Below are 16,981 nucleotides of genomic sequence, written 5' to 3' on the forward strand. Positions count from 1 at the left end.
AAGAGTGCGAACTTGCGCAAGGAGCCGAGAGAGGGCAGAGGTTATCAGGCTGCAGTTTCACTGGGACACAACCCAAGAAAGCGAGAGCAAACTCGGGGAAAACACACATTCCGGCCAAGTTTCTGCTCGGAAGCTGGGAGACCAGCTACCCCTGCTGGGGGTTACAGGCCCCTGGCACGGCCTGCTTGCCAGGGGGAGATTGAAAAACAGACATAGCTCCCCCTGCTGGACAGACAGAAGAATACAACCAGTCCCTCCCACACTTAGGCATGTTTTTTCCCTTTAACAACTGTAACACACAAGTTAATAGTAAACCAAATCCCCTTCCAGCTCTAGTCATCAGCTTGGACTTTATTTGTGAGTTTATACATTTAGGGAGGTGTTACACAGCAGCACTGATAAAAGCAGCTCTAAGCCCAGAGGCATTGCGAGACACGCCGGTATCCCCAGGCTGGAGTCCAGCAGGGATTATACACAGAGATTACACACAGATCATACGGCTACAGACATTACCAACAACATGACTGCTCCGTCTGCATCCAGAATCGGTTACGTTATTGCACTCAAAGCAGCACTGGACAAAATTAAACACCTGATTACAGCACACGACCACACAACATCTCTGCTCCCCATGTCATGTTGGCCCTTGAGGACTGGCAGGCTAAAACAGGGAGGCCCTCAGGCAGGAGGCACTTACAGAGAGGCTGTCCAGGAGAGCCAGCCTGCCTGTGGTTTTGTCTCAGCCACCCCCTTGGCAGGCGGGTCCATATAATCAACAAGAGGTCCAAGAGAATCACTAGCCAATGGCCTCTCTGTGAAATGAGTTTGGCGGGTCTCAGCCCAATTCCCTGTAAAGCAGCATCCACACGACACAGAAACCACCACAGTTGGTACTAACTGCCCCCCCTATGGAGACTAAACTGACCCCATGCCCAGAGTTATCCCTTTACGTCAGGGCAGACATATCTTGGCAGGGGAAGCTCACACTGGGATAGATAGAGGGCTTCAGTCTCCAGGGCTGTCAATCTGGTACCTCTGAGCACCCCAAATATTGCCTGGTTTTGTAAAACTTAAGATAGTTGCCCTGTGAAGTGCAGGAGCAAGGGGGCCATACCCCATTCTCCGCTGCTCCTGGGGAAGGGGGTGGGGGGGGAGGGCAGAAGGGTACTGAATATATCCCAGGTCCCTATGTGAAATGATCTAGCTCTTGGCCTTCAAGGGGCAAGCCTCTCATACACCCAGTTCCCCTCTCCCTTGTGTGTCATGAGTCCCGTGGGGGCAGTGGCGTCCCGGAGGTGCCGGAAGACGATGCGGTCATGTAAGCGGTTGGTTTGGCCCTGCCAGAACTCCACAACGTCTGGTTTCAGGATGTATCCCCCCCTGAGGGAAAAACAGATGCTGTTAGAAGCGCCCATGCAGAGCAGCAGCCTTCACACAAAGCCAAGTGGGACCAGGAAGTTCCCTACGACGAAGCGGATGGAGCTAAGCTTTTACATAGCACAGATCACGACCTGGGGGCACCTCAGAAGGATGCGAGGCGTCCGCACACACACACGCCAAGCCCAATGATGCTCACCGTTCTGGGATGCGCTCTGCCTCTTCTTGCAGGGAACAGCTCAAAAGCAGGCCAATCTCAACCCTAACTGACTCCCCGAAGAATCCTTTAAGTAAATCCAGGCTTTTTCAGGCGGTGGTACTCAGCTGCACGAAAGCTTTAGGTTCAAGCCCTGCACCTGGCCTTCAATCTAAATCTAACCTCGATGCTGCAGGGCAGAGCGTGGCAGAGGGGGGAGCAGCAGCAGCAACACTATGGAGAGGTACCACCCTTTGGAAAGATTAAATCTAGGTGCCAACTGTCCATCTCTACCAGCCGGGAATCCGAGATCTCCTGGCACTTTTAAGGAGACCAGCATCCCCCCAGTTTCTAATAACCACAGCTGAGGCACTCAGAGCTGTAGCAGAAGAATGGGAAGGGACATCAAAGGAGAGAGGGGGAGACCAGGCCTAGCTTACACAAAAGCTGATTTTAGCAACTAAGCACCACTCACCAGTACGCAGGCTTTGGCACAATTCCCTCCCGGTACCGCTCTTCCAGTTCTGTGTTCTTCTTCCTTAAATACTGCAAGGGAAAGGGAGACAGTCTGAAGGCCTGGGGCTTTCTGCCATGGAGCAAACATGCAAAAAGGACGCAAAGCATGGCCTGGGGCCCTCACTGCCCCCCAGCAGGAGATAAGATGCACTGGGGGGACACAGCGAGGGAACAACAGTTCCCAGAGAAAGCTCTGACACACCCAAGGGGCTGGAATCCAGCACAATCCACCCCACCCTCAAGTCCCACTGCTCCTCACCTCCCTGTCAGGAATCACTGTGCTCTGGCAACTCACAACTGCCCCGATCTGGCTGCTTCGGGGCCGGGAGTGGAAGTAGTGCTCCGATTCCTCCTCTGGGAGTCTCTCCACAGAGCCCTCAATACGCACCTGCGACAGCCACAGTGAGATGGGACCTGGCCCCCGGAAGGTGGACACACTTCCGCTAGGGGCCAGAAGGAGACCAAGTACATTTTGAAAACAAGATTAGGATCGTGGTTTCCACGAGAATAAGGGTGGGACATCAGTCTATCATCCCCCTGTGGATTCGCCAAATGTCAAGTGCTCCCTCCGTCCCCCTGCTGTTATTCCAGGTGATCACCAACCCCGGCCTGAGATGGGGATGAGCTAGACACAGTCTGAATCACCACCACATCCTGCAGGGTAGAAAGGGATTTAACTCCTCTCCAGAACCTAGCTCCCTGGAAGGCAGCCAACTCACCAGCCCCCCACCTCAGGCAGAGTCAATTGGGAAGGTCTAGAGAACCCACCTGAGAGCCACTTAGAATTCAGTTGGTTTCAGTGCCTCTCTCCCCACTGTCCATTATTAAAGACCCAGATTTCCTTCCCCCATAAGAAACCTGCCGTGCCCTCCCTTTTTTCTCCGGTACGTAGCTGACCTGCAAAACAGTCTCCTACTCTGGTAATTACAGTTTGCTGCCCTAAATGACCCTGCAGTTTCAAGTCAATAGACTCACTTCTTGGCGTTATGCTTCAATTCCCCTTCTAAGAACTATTGTGCTGCGTTGCTGAGGGCTGTTACACCACTACCACCTTCTACCCCAGAGGCAGCTGCTTTCAGTGGCGTGTGAGCATTCTCTGTAAGCGCAATTCATAACCTAGAGGCTAGCCCAGCACGCTTCTGGCGCGGTAAGAATACCTCAAGTTCTCAAAGTCGCAGCCCCCAAGGAGCTAAATAAGTTACAGATTCCAACCATCCGTCCCATCTGGTGTAAAGCAGTTTTTGATCTCTTAAGAAGCCTCTCCAGCCCAAGATGAGCAAACAGAGGGTCTCTGCTCAGTGCTGCAGTCTGCATTTTGAAAGTGAGGGTGTGGCTCTGAAGTAGACTGCATCTGCCATCTCCTCCAGCACTTCTCCGCAACAGGCCTCACCAGGGCATCCCAGGGAACGAATGTAACTATGATACTGCGTGCAGGGTGCTGAGCCTCTCCCCTCTGCCGCTTGGAATCAGAAGGCACAACTCACCTGGCGGTTAAGGGGCTCCCAGTAAAAGACAACTGAGGCAAAAGGATTGGAATCCTAAAGAGTGGGGAGGCAGGGGGATAAAAAACACAAAACAAAGGACTTCCATCAATTAGGTAATAGTTCAGATCTTAAAAGCTAGAGAAATTACCCACCTCTCCCAGCTCGATGGTTTGGGACTTGGAGGCACTTAAGAGCGCAAGACAGACTAAACCAACACAGCCCATGGTGAGGAGTCAACATGCTATGCATCACCTTGATCAAAGCAGGATGGGGAGTGGAGAGGGGCACACGGAGACATCTCCCTCTCACTCTCTGATCCCCACACCTATGATCAACATAGCCCAAGGCACTTTGGTCCCTGAGGCGTATCTGTGGGCTGCTCTTCCATACTGAAGGAGAGAGGCAGCTGTCGTCCACTTGATTCAATGCAAGCCTGGTGCAGACCTTGAGCACCTGGCAAGTCGGCGTCCTGCCCCTCATCTGAGCAAAGTTCAGGTGCCCATCGAGTTATGGAAAATACAGGCCAGTGGGTAGTTTACCTGCTTGATGGTCAACTTCTTACGTCCCCCAGGATCCTCCCTCCTGGCACCACGCCCAACCCTCAGAGGTGCCAGAGCATGACCGAAACCTGTCCCCAAGTGACATGCCCCACACAAATCAATGAACGACATGGTCTGTAACCCACGAGGCAGCTCTCACCAGCTCCTTTCCTTTCCGGCTCTCGTGGTTAGTGAAGAATCGAAAGCCATCCTGGCTAAACCCCTTCAGGAGCACCATGCGGGCAGAGGGCCTCCCATCCCTGAGCCAGGGAACAAATGCTCGAGTCAACACAGAAGTGCAACCACATACACAGATACATTCCAGAGACTGCCCGCCCACCCACCCAGGCAAAGGTGAAGGGAATCTACCCTCTTCTTTCCAGTCATGAACTGAGCATTGCTGAGATCAGGAGGACGGTTCACCACCCCCTCTCACCCTGTACCTCATTATAGGAGGCTGCACATTACAGGCTTTTGTGCCTTCCTCTAAAGCATTTGAGATTGGACCCCACTGGAGCCAGAATAATGGGCTGGATGGGTCACCTGACTGATGTAACAGGGCAAATGCCTAGTCCCGTTCCAACACATAGCTGTGCCCCTGGATCTGCTCCTTACTATCCATACAAACATGCCAGAAGCTGTCTGCTTCCCTACGTGCCAGGTTACCCAGCCTAGGATACGAAACCTAGCAGTGCACGTCACCGCAGGAAAGCAGCAAAGGAAGCCACCCAAAGATGCAGATAGGAGAGATTCTGGGCCAGCAAGCACCTTGCCAGCGACTGTCTTGCAATGCCCACCTGGTACAGGTGGCCAGGCACATAGCATTGGCTTCGCCGATTGAGGGACACTGCATGGCCTCTTCAAACCACATGGCAAACTGCTTAATCGGGTCAAAGGAGGCGAGATGTTTCTCCTCAAATGCCTGCACAGGACAGAAACAGGGAGAGGAGCAGAAGAACCGAAGTGTTACATCCCCACCCATCAACCGTCAGGATCCTTCACTTCCCCACACATCATCTCAAATCCTGCTAACCCTGTAGCTGCAGGAACCAGCCCACATGAGTTTAGCTTTACAACTCCCAGCCCGCTGAACGGTCTCTGATTATCCACATTTGAAAGGAGACACATTGCTTAAAGTCACACAGTGAGCCAATGACAGAGTCAAAACAGAACCTGAAGTCCTGACCCTGCCCTGCCCGACTCCCTGTTCTAGCCACTGGAGAACGCTCCCTGGTTTTTTATTTCATTCACCGCTTGTTGATTTTTTAGGTCAGCTGAGCTCTGTGAAGCTGCTGTCTTATCCCATGCTGAGTAATGGAAAGGCTGGTTTTGAAGCTTAAAGCATGGGCCTGGGTGTCAGGAGACCTGGATTTTAGTCCCAGCTCTGCATGACCTTGTCCTCTCGTTACCTCTCTGTGCCTCAGTTTCCCCTGTAAATTAAGATTAGTATTTAGGTCCCTCACAGGTGGTTATGAGGATTAATCCACTGGTTTTAACATGCTCAGAGGCTTAGGGCTTGCCTACATGGGCAAGTTTTACCATTTATACTGATATAATTATACTGGTGTACACACAACCTCAATGCACACCTTATCTTATACCGCTATAACTCTCTCATGTAGCCAAGTCCTTAGACAGAAGGGCAGGCTATTAAAGCCAGGCACAGCCCTGTGTGTAACATAAAAACGGCCACACTGGGTCATATCAACGATCCATCTAGGCCAGCATCCTGTCTTCCATCAGTGGCCGATGCCAGGTGCCCCAGAGGGAATGAACAGAACAGGTAATCATCAAGTGACCCGTCTCCTGTCATCCGGTCCCAGCTTCTGGCAAACAGTGGCTAAGGACACCCAGAGCATGGTGGGGTGTCCCTGACCATCTTGGCTAATAGCCCTTGATGGACTTGTGCTCCAGGAACTCATCTCATTCTTTGAGCCCGGCTGTACTTCCGGCCTTCGCAACATGCCCTGACGGACGAGTGCCACAGGTTGGCTGTGAGCAAGGAACCCAGCCCAGCCCCTAACGGGGCCCGAACAGGGCTTTTCTGTGATCCCCACCACAACCCCCCGCCCAGACTTTGGATAAGGGCAGGATCTGGGGGAGCCTTGGGGGGTGGGGGAGGGAAGCATCATGGCTCAAGGGGCAGCAGGGTAAAGACTGGCTCACCTGCCAGCCCGGGCACCTCTGGGGGAGGGGTGATTGTGCACCCCACCTCTGGGGGGGCACCCCACCTGTGGGGGGGGGCAGAGATCTCTGATCCCGCTCCTCCCTCCTCCTCGCCCCCTCCCCTCCCTCTTTGAGCCCCTCCCCCTCTAGAACCCTCCCCCCCGTGCCCCTCCCCCAGCGGGACCCCCCCGTAGCCCCCCCCACCGCGACCCTTCCCCCCCCGTAGCCCCCCCACCACGACCCCCCTCACCTCCTCGTCCCCCCGGTAGCTTTTCCTCAGGGGCCCCAGGTCCATGGCTGCAGCTGCCACCTGCCCAGAGGGACGGGGGCCGCGCCAGGCCCAAACGCGCAGCCCGCTCCGCGCCGCGTAACGCATCATAGCCCCGCCCCCGTCCCGCGCACGCGCGCGCAAAGACCCCGCCCCTTAAGGGGGCAGGACGCCGGACGTGCCGCACGCCGGGGCGGGGCGATTTCAGCTCACGCCCCCTGCCCCAGCGGCCAATAGGGAGTTGATGCCTGGCCTCCAATCAGGAGGGAGACAGGGCCAGGCCTCGGCCAGTGGGGAAGCGGCAGGGGCGGGACTTGGGGACCAGGAAATGGTGTCAGGGCTGTAAACAGGCACATGGAGGGGCTGTTAAAGGTACAGCGTCCCGGGGGGGAGGGAAGGATGGGGGTGGCTAACAGGAGGTGGGGGACGGAAGGGGGGGGTCCATACAGGGGGCATATGGGGGAAACAGAGGGAAGGGGATGTGGGGGAGACAGACAGGAGCAAGGAGGGAAGGGGCAGACAGGGGACATGTGGGGGGAATAGACAGAGGGAAGGGGCAGACAGGGGACATGTGGGGAAAACAGAGGGGGAGGGGCAGACAAGGCTCCAGACAGGAGACAAGTGGGTTCAGTTAGGGCGAGGAGGAGCGGATGGGGATCAGACAGATGTCATGAGTGGAGGGAAGTCAGGCAGAGGACAAGGAAAGGAAGAGGGGAAAAGAGACAGGAATAGACAGGTTCAAATACATGAAGGGTTGTTACAAGGAGGATGGAGAAAATTGGTTCTTCTTGGCCTCAGAGGATAGGACAAGAAGCAATGAGCTTAAATTTCAGCAAGGGAGGTTTAGGTTGGACATTAGGAAAAACTTCCTACCTGTCAGGGTGGTGAAGCACTGGAATAAATTGCCCAGGGAGGTTGTGGAATCTCCATCATTGGGGATTTTTAAGAGCAGGTTGGACACACACCTGTCAGGGATGGTCTAGACAATACTTAGTTCTGCCTTGAGCGCAGAGGACCTCTCGAGGTCCCTTCCAGTCCTATGATTCTATGAGGTTACAAGAAAGGGAGGAGGCCAGACAGAGGGCAAAGAGGGAGCAAAGTGGGCAATCAGGGCTAGTAAGGGTGGAGGAGAAGGGAACAGAGAGCAGTGAAGGGCCAGACAGGAACAGGATGAGGGAGAAGCAGGTGTCAAAATAAGCAAAGGGCTGTTTTTACAGGGGGGTTGGGGAATCAGATGTGGGACAAGGAGGGGAACATGTGCATCAGAGAGAGGGGAGGGAGATAGGGGAGAGGGGTCAGAGGCAAGGGTGATGGGGCTACTCAGAGAGAAGGACGGAAAGCTAAACTAATCCTGAACCCAGAGAATGTGTGTGTGGGTGCTGGGGGGAGGTAGAAATTGGGGGCTGGATCGACAGGACCAATGGTGAGAGTGTTAGGACAATGTCAGATCAAAACTGGTATTTGTATATAATCCTTCTCCATTTCTTTTTCCCTGCTGGTGTCTCTTCCCATCTCTCTCTCCCTTCTCTCTTCAGCAGGTTGAGTTTTCCTCCCTCTCCTCCACTATGTTTCATTGGGGCTGGAAGCTGTGGTGATGAGAGCCAATGTCTGGTGGTGTAACTGACCTGCAAGCTCTGCAGAGCCACCTCCAGGCCATGGAGCAAGGGACAGGAGATGGCAAGCAGCCAGACGATCACCCACTGTACAAACTATCTGAGCCTGGGCTGGACGGTGCTGCTCTCTGCAGCCCTGACTTCCAGCAGCCCCAGGAGCTGGAGCTCCAGGAGTCCCGAGGACATGCCCCCCCAGAATGTACCAGGTAGGAGGTGGGGACATGCCACAACTGATTCACCCAGCTGGACCCACGGAGAACTGGTGGGAAGGCACAGGAGTGGGGCACTTGCGGTGACTTTTTCAAAACGCAGTGTGGCTTAGAGGCTAGAGCACTGGACTGGGACTCAGCAGACCTGAGTTTAATTCCTGGCTTGGCTGCTGGTCTGTTGGGTGACCTTGGGCAAGCTACTTCACCTCCAGCTTTAATGGTGGCTGTTGTTATGGGACACCTGCCCAGCAGGAACTGAATTGTGACCCTGAAGCTTGTTTCTTACAATTCCTTGAACAGCCAACTGATGGTAACAGCTGGCAGTCACTGGGCTGGATTTGAACTGTAACTAACAGGGGAAAGGCCCCAGCTCCCTTAGCCCTCTGGTCCCACTCATTAGATCCCAGTTCCTAGGGAATGACTCTGCAGGGCCCCAAAAGCAGCAGCTACAATTCAGAATCTCGTGTGAGTGTAGCAGATAGGGCGCTAGACTTGGGTTCTATACCCATCTCTGCTGTGGAATCTCTAGGCTGCTTATTCTAATCCCAAACCTTAATTCCCTGTCCATAAAGTGGAGATAATACTTCCCCCATATCCCAGGTGTGCTTTGAGGATACAGTCTCGTTCTGGTGTCCACAACTGAAGATGAATTGGAGAGGGGTCAAAGAAGAGCCACAAGAATGAGTAAAGGATTAGAAAATGCCTTGTAGTGATAGATTCAAAGAGAGGGTTCAGGTGTGACTTGATCACATTCTGTAAGTACCTACATGGGGAACAAATACTTAATAATGGGTTCTTCAATCTAGCGGAGAAAGGTCTAGCATGCTCCCACGGCTGGAAGATGAAGCTAGACCCATTCAGACTGGAAATAAGGTGTACATTTTTAATAGGGAGGATCATTAACCATTAGAATAATTTACCAAAGGTCATGGTGAATTCTCCATCACTGCCAAATTTAAAATAAGACTGGACGTTGTTCTAGAAGATCTGATCAGGGAATTGTTTTGGGGGAGTTCTCTGGCTTGTGTTGTACAGGAGGTCAGACTAGATGATCACAATGATCCCTTCTGGCCTTGGAATCTGAGTCCATGAATAAGGGTGAGGTGCTCTGATGCTGCAGTGAAGAGGGCCATCTAAGTCCCTAGATAGAGTGAATACAATAGCTTTAGCTGGGGAGAAAATGGAAGAGCTCTTTGTCATTAGGACCTGTCTGATCTCACAAGCTAAGCAGAGCCTAGTCTTTGTCTAGGAGACTTCCACGGACCACCCCAGTGCTGGTGATTTGGCAGCATACCAGGAAGTTTTTGCATTAGTTTAGGTTTTTGTATTAGTGCAAGGTCCCTGCAATGCTCACCAAAGTCAGACGGGCTTTGAATACGCTGTCTTTTGAATCTCACCGAAAGCCACAATCCTGAAGGCTTGTGGCCATTAAAGACCCTCTGGAACTTTTCACAAGAGTTAGCCCCAGTAGCCTGCCCAGTGGTGGAGTTCCAGCGGTTCCAATCTACCTCCAGAAATTCCCCCTGGAGTTTCAAGTGGATATAACATTCTCCTTCACTTCCTCCCATAAATTGCTGTGTTAAACAGCTGCCACATACCACCCCAGAGGTGGCTGCATTTCACTGGTGGGTGATGTGGTTGCTGCATGCGCACATGTGCATACACACCGTTTGTACAGTATTTGGAGACAGTAAGGGCTGGAAAGATGTGATTTAATTATAATCTCTTCTTTTTGGCTTTTGTCTGCTTCCAGCGCCCAATCCCATGGAGCCCTGAGCAGCCTTGGGAGGCCCAGCCACTCTCTGCTGTGCGTGGAAGAGGAGGTCAAGAACCGGAAAAGACCCAGGCTCTCCAATGGACCCGAGGCCAGTCCTAGCCTTGTCTCTCACTTCCGTCGTGCGCTGAGCGGGCCACAGCCCCAGGGCCCATCCCCCTTTGGACACATCCTTCAGAGCAATAGCCTGGATCTCCACAGCAGACGTCCCCAGGACGGGCTGCCACACACCAGGACTCTGGACAATCCCAGAGCCACGCATTCTGGGGCCTCGGTGCTCTACAGGCCCAGCCCAGAGCCACTGGAGTCTCCATCCCTGAATTACGGACTCGAGGATTGCTGCCCATGGAGCGGCCGAGCTCCCTCAGGAGGCAGCAGCATTAGCAGCCAAGCGAGCAAGGTGACGGGTCTATACGCCGAGCTGGTCAAGGAGCTGGAGCTGCGGATGGCCGAGCTGCGGAATCTCCTCGCCTCTCGGGAAGAGGCCGCCATGTGGCAGGAGAGGAGGATCAAGGAGCTGGAGCTGGAGAACCAGCAGCTGAAGAGCCAGCTGCGGAGCCTAGAGGAGCAGAACGACCTCCTCTCCAGCAGGAACGGGGCAGGGGCAGCGGCAGCCAGGACAGTGCTGCGGTCCGGAAACAGCTGTGTTGGTAACCGAATCCTCCTTCCCTTCCTGCCTTAGCATCGTGGAGGCAGTTTGCAGCTATGCCAGCTCTGATGGCGTTAACCCGATCTCGGGCTCCAAGGCCTCTGCTGGTCTCTACATTCCCCACTTAAAAAGGCGCCCAGCCGGCCAGAGGCATCAGAGCGTGTATGGTGGGGGGGCGTCACCTTATCCTGAGGTGTCAGGCCTTGGCCCAAGCTGGATGCAGCAGCTCAGCCTGATGGACCAATGGTCTGATCCAGCTGGGCAAAGCCCATGTCCCTAGGTCAGAGCTGGGAATACCTGTGTGTGAGCTCAAGGCTTGGTAGCAGACTCTGGCCTCCCCCTGCGCGTTCCGTGGGGTCCTGCCTCCAGCTCGAGTGGGGTGGCTGGAACTCTAGCGGTTCTGCCAAGAGAGAAGAGCACGGCCAGCAGCTCTGTAGAGAGGCCCCTGGGCTGGGATCAAGGGACAGGCACCTGTAGGAACTCTGGGCAAGAAGTGGGCACCAGGGTGGATAGGGAAGGACCCCTATTCTGCGTGTGTGCCTGGGACTCTCGTGAGACCCAGCTCACCCTGAGGCCAGGCCAGGGATGGAATTGGTTTCCCATGGGCCTCTGCCATGCTCAGTTCTGTCTCTGTGTGCTTGTCTCTCCCCAGACATCAACGAGAGCAACATCCAGTTCCTGAAGGGCCTGGTGGGGCTGCTGGAGAGCAACACGGCGTTGCAGGTGGGTGCCCCAGTGTCTACCCTTGTCCGAGCAGTAGCTACCAGCACCTTGGAGGCAAAACGCTTCCCTGGCTTGTCTCCCTTCCAAGGGTGCATATGAATCAGAGAGGCCGGAGATGAAGAAACCCCATTCGAGCCCATCTGCCCAGCCTCTCGGTCCTGGAGAACATTTTCTAGGGCGTGGCCCACTGTAATTTTAAATATTCCAGACAATGGGGGGATTTTGCTCCTGGGGAGATGATCCCACACTCTCTGCTGTCATTCTTCCCTCCCCCGCACCCCCCCATATCCCAGTTAAACCCTATTGTATCATTGCAGGGGCAAGCCGAGTCTCCTGGGCACCCCCTTGGTGTTTCCCCCCTTCACAGCCTCTGATCACGTCCTCCTGTTAGCCAAGCCTCAATGATTTAGCTCAGTTTCTCCAGCCAGGACCCTGCTCTTCTCTGAACACCCTCCAGTTTCTGTCTGGTGTTGAGGAGCAGAGAACTGAAAGCAGGTTGGGTCAGAGTTGTATGGAGGACCTGTCCTCTCCTGGGAGGCGGGAAGGGGTGGAGGCAGAAAGGGATAGCTCATTCGTCACCCAGTTTTTCCACCACGCATCCCTGTGTGTGGCATCCCCACGCATTCGTTCCTATTGCAGGCCAATGGCCTCCAGCCATTCTCCTCTCCCAATATGGGGGAGCAGAGGTGCACCTCAGCTGAGGTCCCCAAAAGCCCCCCGGTCTGGAGGATGCGAGCTGGGGTCCCAAGCAGCTTCCCACCCTGGATCAGCACAGAGGACAGCTCGGGGAGCCCCGTCACGCTCAGTGATGCCACCTGCTTATGGGAGGAGAACGTACAAGATATGCTGCCCGATGGCACCCCAGTGTGGGCATCACCTGTGGAGGTGGGTGATCCGCGATCAGCTCCTATGTGGGCCATTGCTCATTGACTGCATGGGGATACTGCCTAATGGGACCCCGGGAGGGCACTGGCCATAATTGGGGGGGGGGCGCACACGCCTCGGGAGGGAGGGGGGATTGGGCATTATCTTTTCTCCTTGGAGCCAGAACCATCCCTACCCTTCCAGGTTTGCCCTATAGTATCTGGGGTGCTCTGCAGCACTCAGCTTGCAGTTCTCAGTGTGGCCGCTGCTCTCGGACAAACACCTTCCTGCCCTATTTTAAGTAGGCCCTTGCCTAAATTCCAGTTTAAAGGCAGGAGTGCAGGTGAGTGACTAGAGCAGGGAGGCAAGAATCCTGGGTTCTAATCCTGGCTGTAGGATGGAGTGTAGGCTAGTGGTTAGAGCAGGAGATGAGTCAGGACTCCTCGGTTGTATTCCCAGCTCTGCCAGTAACGTGCTGTGTGACCCGAAGCAAGTTACTCAACCTTTCAGTGCCTCAGTTTCCCCATCTGTAAAATGGGGGCTGATATCCCCTCACTGAGATCCATGGGCTTGGGCCTGAGAAAGGACAGCTGGGGTTAGCCCAGCATCTGTCGCTCGTTTAGCCTACCCGGGGGGGTCTGCCTGAGTCTCCCCAGATTTCAGGCACCCACAAAGAGCGGAATGACGAGGGGCTTCTCTCCTTTTGCCCTAGGAGAATGGGAGGCCCAAGCTGGAGCTGATCCCCAACTCGGGGGTCTACATCACCCACAACCAGCTGGACGACCTCTCGCAGGTTTCCACCGACAAGCCCAAGCTGATGACCAGGCGCCTGCTGGATTACTTCTTCTCCCGGGAGACGCTCGCCAGATCTTCGGCCACCGGCCAGCGCATTGCCCACAACAACACGACCATGGAGAAACCCATCCGCCTGCCGGTCGCTGTGGTAAATGCTATCAAAGGTAGGGGGGGTGGGTAGGGGGCTTTGTGGCGGGAGATGGGGTGAGGCTGGGGCTCCCAACGACGCAGAGGGTGGAGAGCGCGCATAGTATCGATCCCCTGCAAAAGGGACAGGATGACGCTGTTTGATCCTGGCCGACGGGTTTCTTCTGCTCACCTCCTCCATTGTCCTTGCCCAGCAGGAGGGGTTCTGTTTGGTACAAAGTCGGACCGCCTGAGACTGGATCCACAGAACTGGCGGATAGCGCAGGCAGGGGCAGTTCAAGCATCCGTCCCATAGCAAAGCCAACAGGACTCAGGCCTGCTTGGGGTTTTCCTCGGGCAGCCTCTCCCCTCTGCATGGCCTGTTCAGTTCTCAGCTCCCCTGATGAGACTGCCAGAGCTGGCCAGTTAATGCCAGGTGGTGATGGCTGCTGAGGATTGGGACTAGCTGCCTACTGACAAGAGGACCGAGCTGCCCCACTCCTTTCACCTTGGCCCCAGGGAGATAATGATTTTCAGTCCCTGGCGAGCCGGGCTTGATTTGAATTGGGGACCTAGAGAAGAAATGCTTAGAGCCCATTCCCAGCCCCTCGAAGCCTCCAATCTGCTATTTGGGAATATATTTTATCCGTACCCTCATCCGTGCTGGTACAACTTTCCCTTCTGCCGTAGTTCAGGACCCCCAAACGCAGCAGCGTTGTTACTGCCAAGGAAGTCATTGGGCCTGACCCAGCGAATTACAAAACGTAACCACCCAGCATTAGTGGTGAGATGCACGTGAGGCTGCAGAAAGAGAGGGTTAGTTTTAATACCCCAAGCTGTGTGCCTGGGTTGGACAGGCAGAGACGCCGGAACAATTCTGACAGGAGATGCAGGCCAAGGTTTCCAGAAAGGGTCCACTCGAGGCACCTGAAAGGGTCCTGATTTTCAGAGTGCTGGTGCTGAGTCAAGGGGTCTCAGATTGGGCACCCACAAGCCAAGGCAGCCCAGATCCCCAGTCACGCCTGCCAGTCTCGCCCCCTGCACTTTACACACCTTCAACTCACTAGCGTTTCTGATCTAGTTAATCAGCCACCCTCGCGCAGTTCCTGTGACGTAGGGATTACCACCCCGTTCGGCAGCAAAAGATTCAGACTCAGAGGGTGAAGATACCACCGTGCTAAATGCAAGATCAGATTGGATGGGTGATGCCCAAGGTCGCAGAGCAAGTTAGTAGCACATCAGGGATGAGAGTGCAGGACCAGGGGCATGGTGTCCTTGTCTGGGTCCCACACGCTGCATTGCGGGTGAGCGTGGGTTTTGCATGATGGGATCTGGCGTGATTCATCTCAGTGGATTCAGAAAAAGCCAGAACTACGCTGGTTTTTTGCTCCACTTCTCTGCCCTCCCCACTCTCCTCCAGAGTACGTCACCAAAGTGTGCGGCAAGAGCTGCAACTTCAACGCCGTGATCAACAGCAAGTGCGGCACCTCCCGGAGGGCGGTCAAAAAAATGATCATCAAAATGGAGTAGACGGCAACGTCCATCGAGACAACGGCGAACCAGCTGCCAGCTCCCAAGACGCTCCTCAGAGGATCCATCGCCCCCTACTCCGACGTACGCTGGCGGGAGATCGACACAGCGGTGCTGGTGGCCCAGGTCCCCTCCCACACAGCTGCATTGGGGGTGAGCATGGTGGAGGTAACGCACCCCTCCCAGCAGACGTTACGGGGGCCGCCGTGGTGCAGTTTAGTACATGCACCACAAGGCCTGAAGCGCCTGCTGTGTGGCCGTCCTGGGGCATTCAGTCCTAGCATACAGACCTCGGTGCGTGCATTCCTGGGGAGGGGAGACTTAACGCCTTCTAAGGAAGCATCTGGGATCTGCCGCGCCTGGGGGAGAAGAGAGCTGGCGGGTACGTTCTGGCACAAGAGCTCTGATGTTCCGTTCTAACGAGTCCCTGAGGAGGGAGGGTTGATCCCAACTGGGACGCTGCACTCACCCATGGGAAATCTCGGTCCTCTTTCAAAACTGGCCAGCTCCAGTCAGGAATCCCGGCTCCGTGACGCTGAACATTAACACTGCGGCCCTCTCCTCCGCCTGTGGGCAAACTCTTCTCCCCTCACATCGGACTGAAAGAGGGACAATGCTGGCAGTGGAACGGGGTCCAGGCTGCAGTCACGGCACTGGACTCTCTGGCCAGAGCAGGGGAACTTCTGCTTTGAAACAGTTCTTACCAGACTGTTTAACCGACCGGGCCTGTAGATTAACTCAGAGCCTTAGTCTTTGTGGTGGTGGTGGGGGGATTTCATCTCCCTCCCACAGGGCAAGGTCTGCTCTCATGCGGAGGCTCACGGTGCGGCTCAAAAAGCAATTTCTCTGCTCATTGTAGGTGTAATAATTTAACTGTTGGCGAGGCATTATTCCCCCCCCCCGTAAAGAAAGTTCCCATAAATATTCGTTCTTGTAAATAAAATAATCTTTCCTCTCCCCCCAATTTCCCTAATAAAGGCTGGAATGTAACAGTTGTTTCTCCCGCCTGCTTCCCCATGCTGAGGGTGGAGGGGGAGCATGGAGGAATTTATAGTCTCTAGGGTTGTCACAGAGATTAGAAGTAGCGCTAAGCTGCCTACGGTAGACACAGCCAAAACAGGCGGGGTAATTTTAACCAGGAGTTCTTTCCATCGTTCAGCATCTGGGGCAGGAGGGCTTCCCCCCACTCCCAAGCCACGATTCAGCCTGAACGCCTCTGTCGGGTGACCTGAAAGAGAATTCAAAGTGGCCCGTTTGGTGCAGTTATTGGCCTCCTCTGGCAGGCTCAGAATGGAGCAATTCCCACCTTCCCATTTCCGAGGGTGAGCTGACCCCGGACGCTGAAGCTGGCTCCTTTAAGAGGATCCTTCTCTTGCTTCCAGGAGATGCTACCAGAGCACAGCAGGGGCAGCGTGTGTGTGGAGGGGGAGGGACGGAGGTGGTGGGACACTTTCCAATGACTCCAGTTCCTGAGCAATTTCCCCTGCCCTCCAGGTCACCGGGCAGCTTTTGAAAGTCATCAACTGTACTTTTTCCTGCCCAGTGCTGGTGAATGGGGCTTGATTGAAGGCCTTCGGGTATCCGGAGCAGGGACAGCACCAGGGCTTCCCCAGCATTGCCCCTGCCCTGGAGAAGGGGGTTTAAAGGGCCGAGCCTCCTCCATCTGATTTTTGGTTAAGAATGTCCCATGCCCCATGTCCTCTCGACATGGACACTCGTCTGTGGGGAACCAGCAGCTCATTTCCCAAGGTCAGGCAGGTTAGAGGGTAAAGCTTGTGTCGCCCTATCCAGGGAAGGACTCACAGACCCACAGATGGTTCTGAGGTCCGGCCTGACTGTACCAACGGGATCCTTTTTTGGGTGAAGCTTGGGAGGATGGAGAGATGCTCCAAAAGACAAAAGCCAGTGGGCAGCAACTGGAAAGCTCTTTGCAACAAGGACTGTCTCTTATTCTAACGCACAGCTCCTAGTACAATGGAGCCCTACTACAAATAACAGTGTGGTCCAGTGGGTGGGGCATTGGCCTGGGATTCAGGACACCTGGGTTCCATTCCCAGCTCTCCCACTGACCTTGAGCAAGTCACTTCCCCTCTGTGCCCCGACCTTTCTCCTCCCAGCTTTTGCCTTGTCTAGGTAGATTGTCAGCTCCTTG

At 54.7% G+C, this 16,981-nt stretch overlaps 2 protein-coding genes across 6 annotated transcripts; one reads left to right on the plus strand and one right to left on the minus strand.

Annotated features, from left to right (window-relative positions):
• Positions 1-331: 331 nt before the first annotated feature.
• PNPO (pyridoxamine 5'-phosphate oxidase) lies at positions 332-6,689 on the minus strand. The gene is made up of 7 exons (XM_084615768.1): positions 6,529-6,689; positions 4,910-5,034; positions 4,273-4,372; positions 3,574-3,627; positions 2,349-2,477; positions 2,049-2,119; positions 332-1,380 (listed from the first exon to the last, which is right to left on the minus strand). The coding sequence occupies exons 1-7, from the start codon at positions 6,655-6,657 to the stop codon at positions 1,215-1,217; spliced, it is 774 nt and encodes a 257-aa protein (XP_084471894.1). The 5' UTR covers positions 6,658-6,689; the 3' UTR covers positions 332-1,214.
• Positions 6,690-6,845: 156 nt separating this feature from the next.
• Positions 6,846-15,803, plus strand: LOC311513782 (uncharacterized protein). Of its 5 annotated transcripts, none has more exons than XM_084615876.1 (7): positions 6,846-6,918; positions 8,082-8,365; positions 10,122-10,792; positions 11,444-11,514; positions 12,154-12,399; positions 13,091-13,337; positions 14,720-15,803. In XM_084615876.1, exons 2-7 carry the CDS (start codon positions 8,151-8,153, stop codon positions 14,827-14,829), a joined length of 1,560 nt encoding a protein of 519 aa, XP_084472002.1. In that variant the 5' UTR covers positions 6,846-6,918; positions 8,082-8,150; the 3' UTR covers positions 14,830-15,803. The 5 variants fall into 5 exon arrangements, with proteins under 5 accessions (XP_084472002.1, XP_084472006.1, XP_084472003.1 ...); XM_084615880.1 differs by having other exon boundaries at positions 13,091-13,321; XM_084615877.1 differs by having other exon boundaries at positions 6,871-6,918; positions 8,085-8,365.
• The last annotated feature ends 1,178 nt before the right edge of the window (positions 15,804-16,981 follow it).

The sequence above is a fragment of the Lepidochelys olivacea genome (genome assembly GCF_965140295.1).
Source record: "Lepidochelys olivacea isolate rLepOli2 genome assembly, chromosome: 27".
Classification (NCBI taxonomy): domain Eukaryota; kingdom Metazoa; phylum Chordata; order Testudines; family Cheloniidae; genus Lepidochelys; species Lepidochelys olivacea.

Bases quoted from the DNA above. Each gene is read 5' to 3' on its own strand.
- PNPO (XM_084615768.1), bottom strand. From the start codon at position 6,657: ATGATGCGTTACGCGGCGCGGAGCGGGCTGCGCGTTTGGGCCTGGCGC. The intron at 5,035-6,528 runs GTGAGGGGGGTC...TGTCCTGTGCAG, and splicing joins GCTACCGGGGGGACGAGGAG to GCATTTGAGGAGAAACATCT. The intron at 3,628-4,272 runs GTGAGAGCTGCC...CCCACTCTTTAG, and splicing joins GCCGGAAAGGAAAGGAGCTG to GATTCCAATCCTTTTGCCTC.
- LOC311513782 (XM_084615876.1), top strand. From the start codon at position 8,151: ATGTCTGGTGGTGTAACTGACCTGCAAGCTCTGCAGAGCCACCTCCAG. The intron at 10,793-11,443 runs GTAACCGAATCC...GTCTCTCCCCAG, and splicing joins GTCCGGAAACAGCTGTGTTG to ACATCAACGAGAGCAACATC. The intron at 12,400-13,090 runs GTGGGTGATCCG...CTTTTGCCCTAG, and splicing joins TGTGGGCATCACCTGTGGAG to GAGAATGGGAGGCCCAAGCT.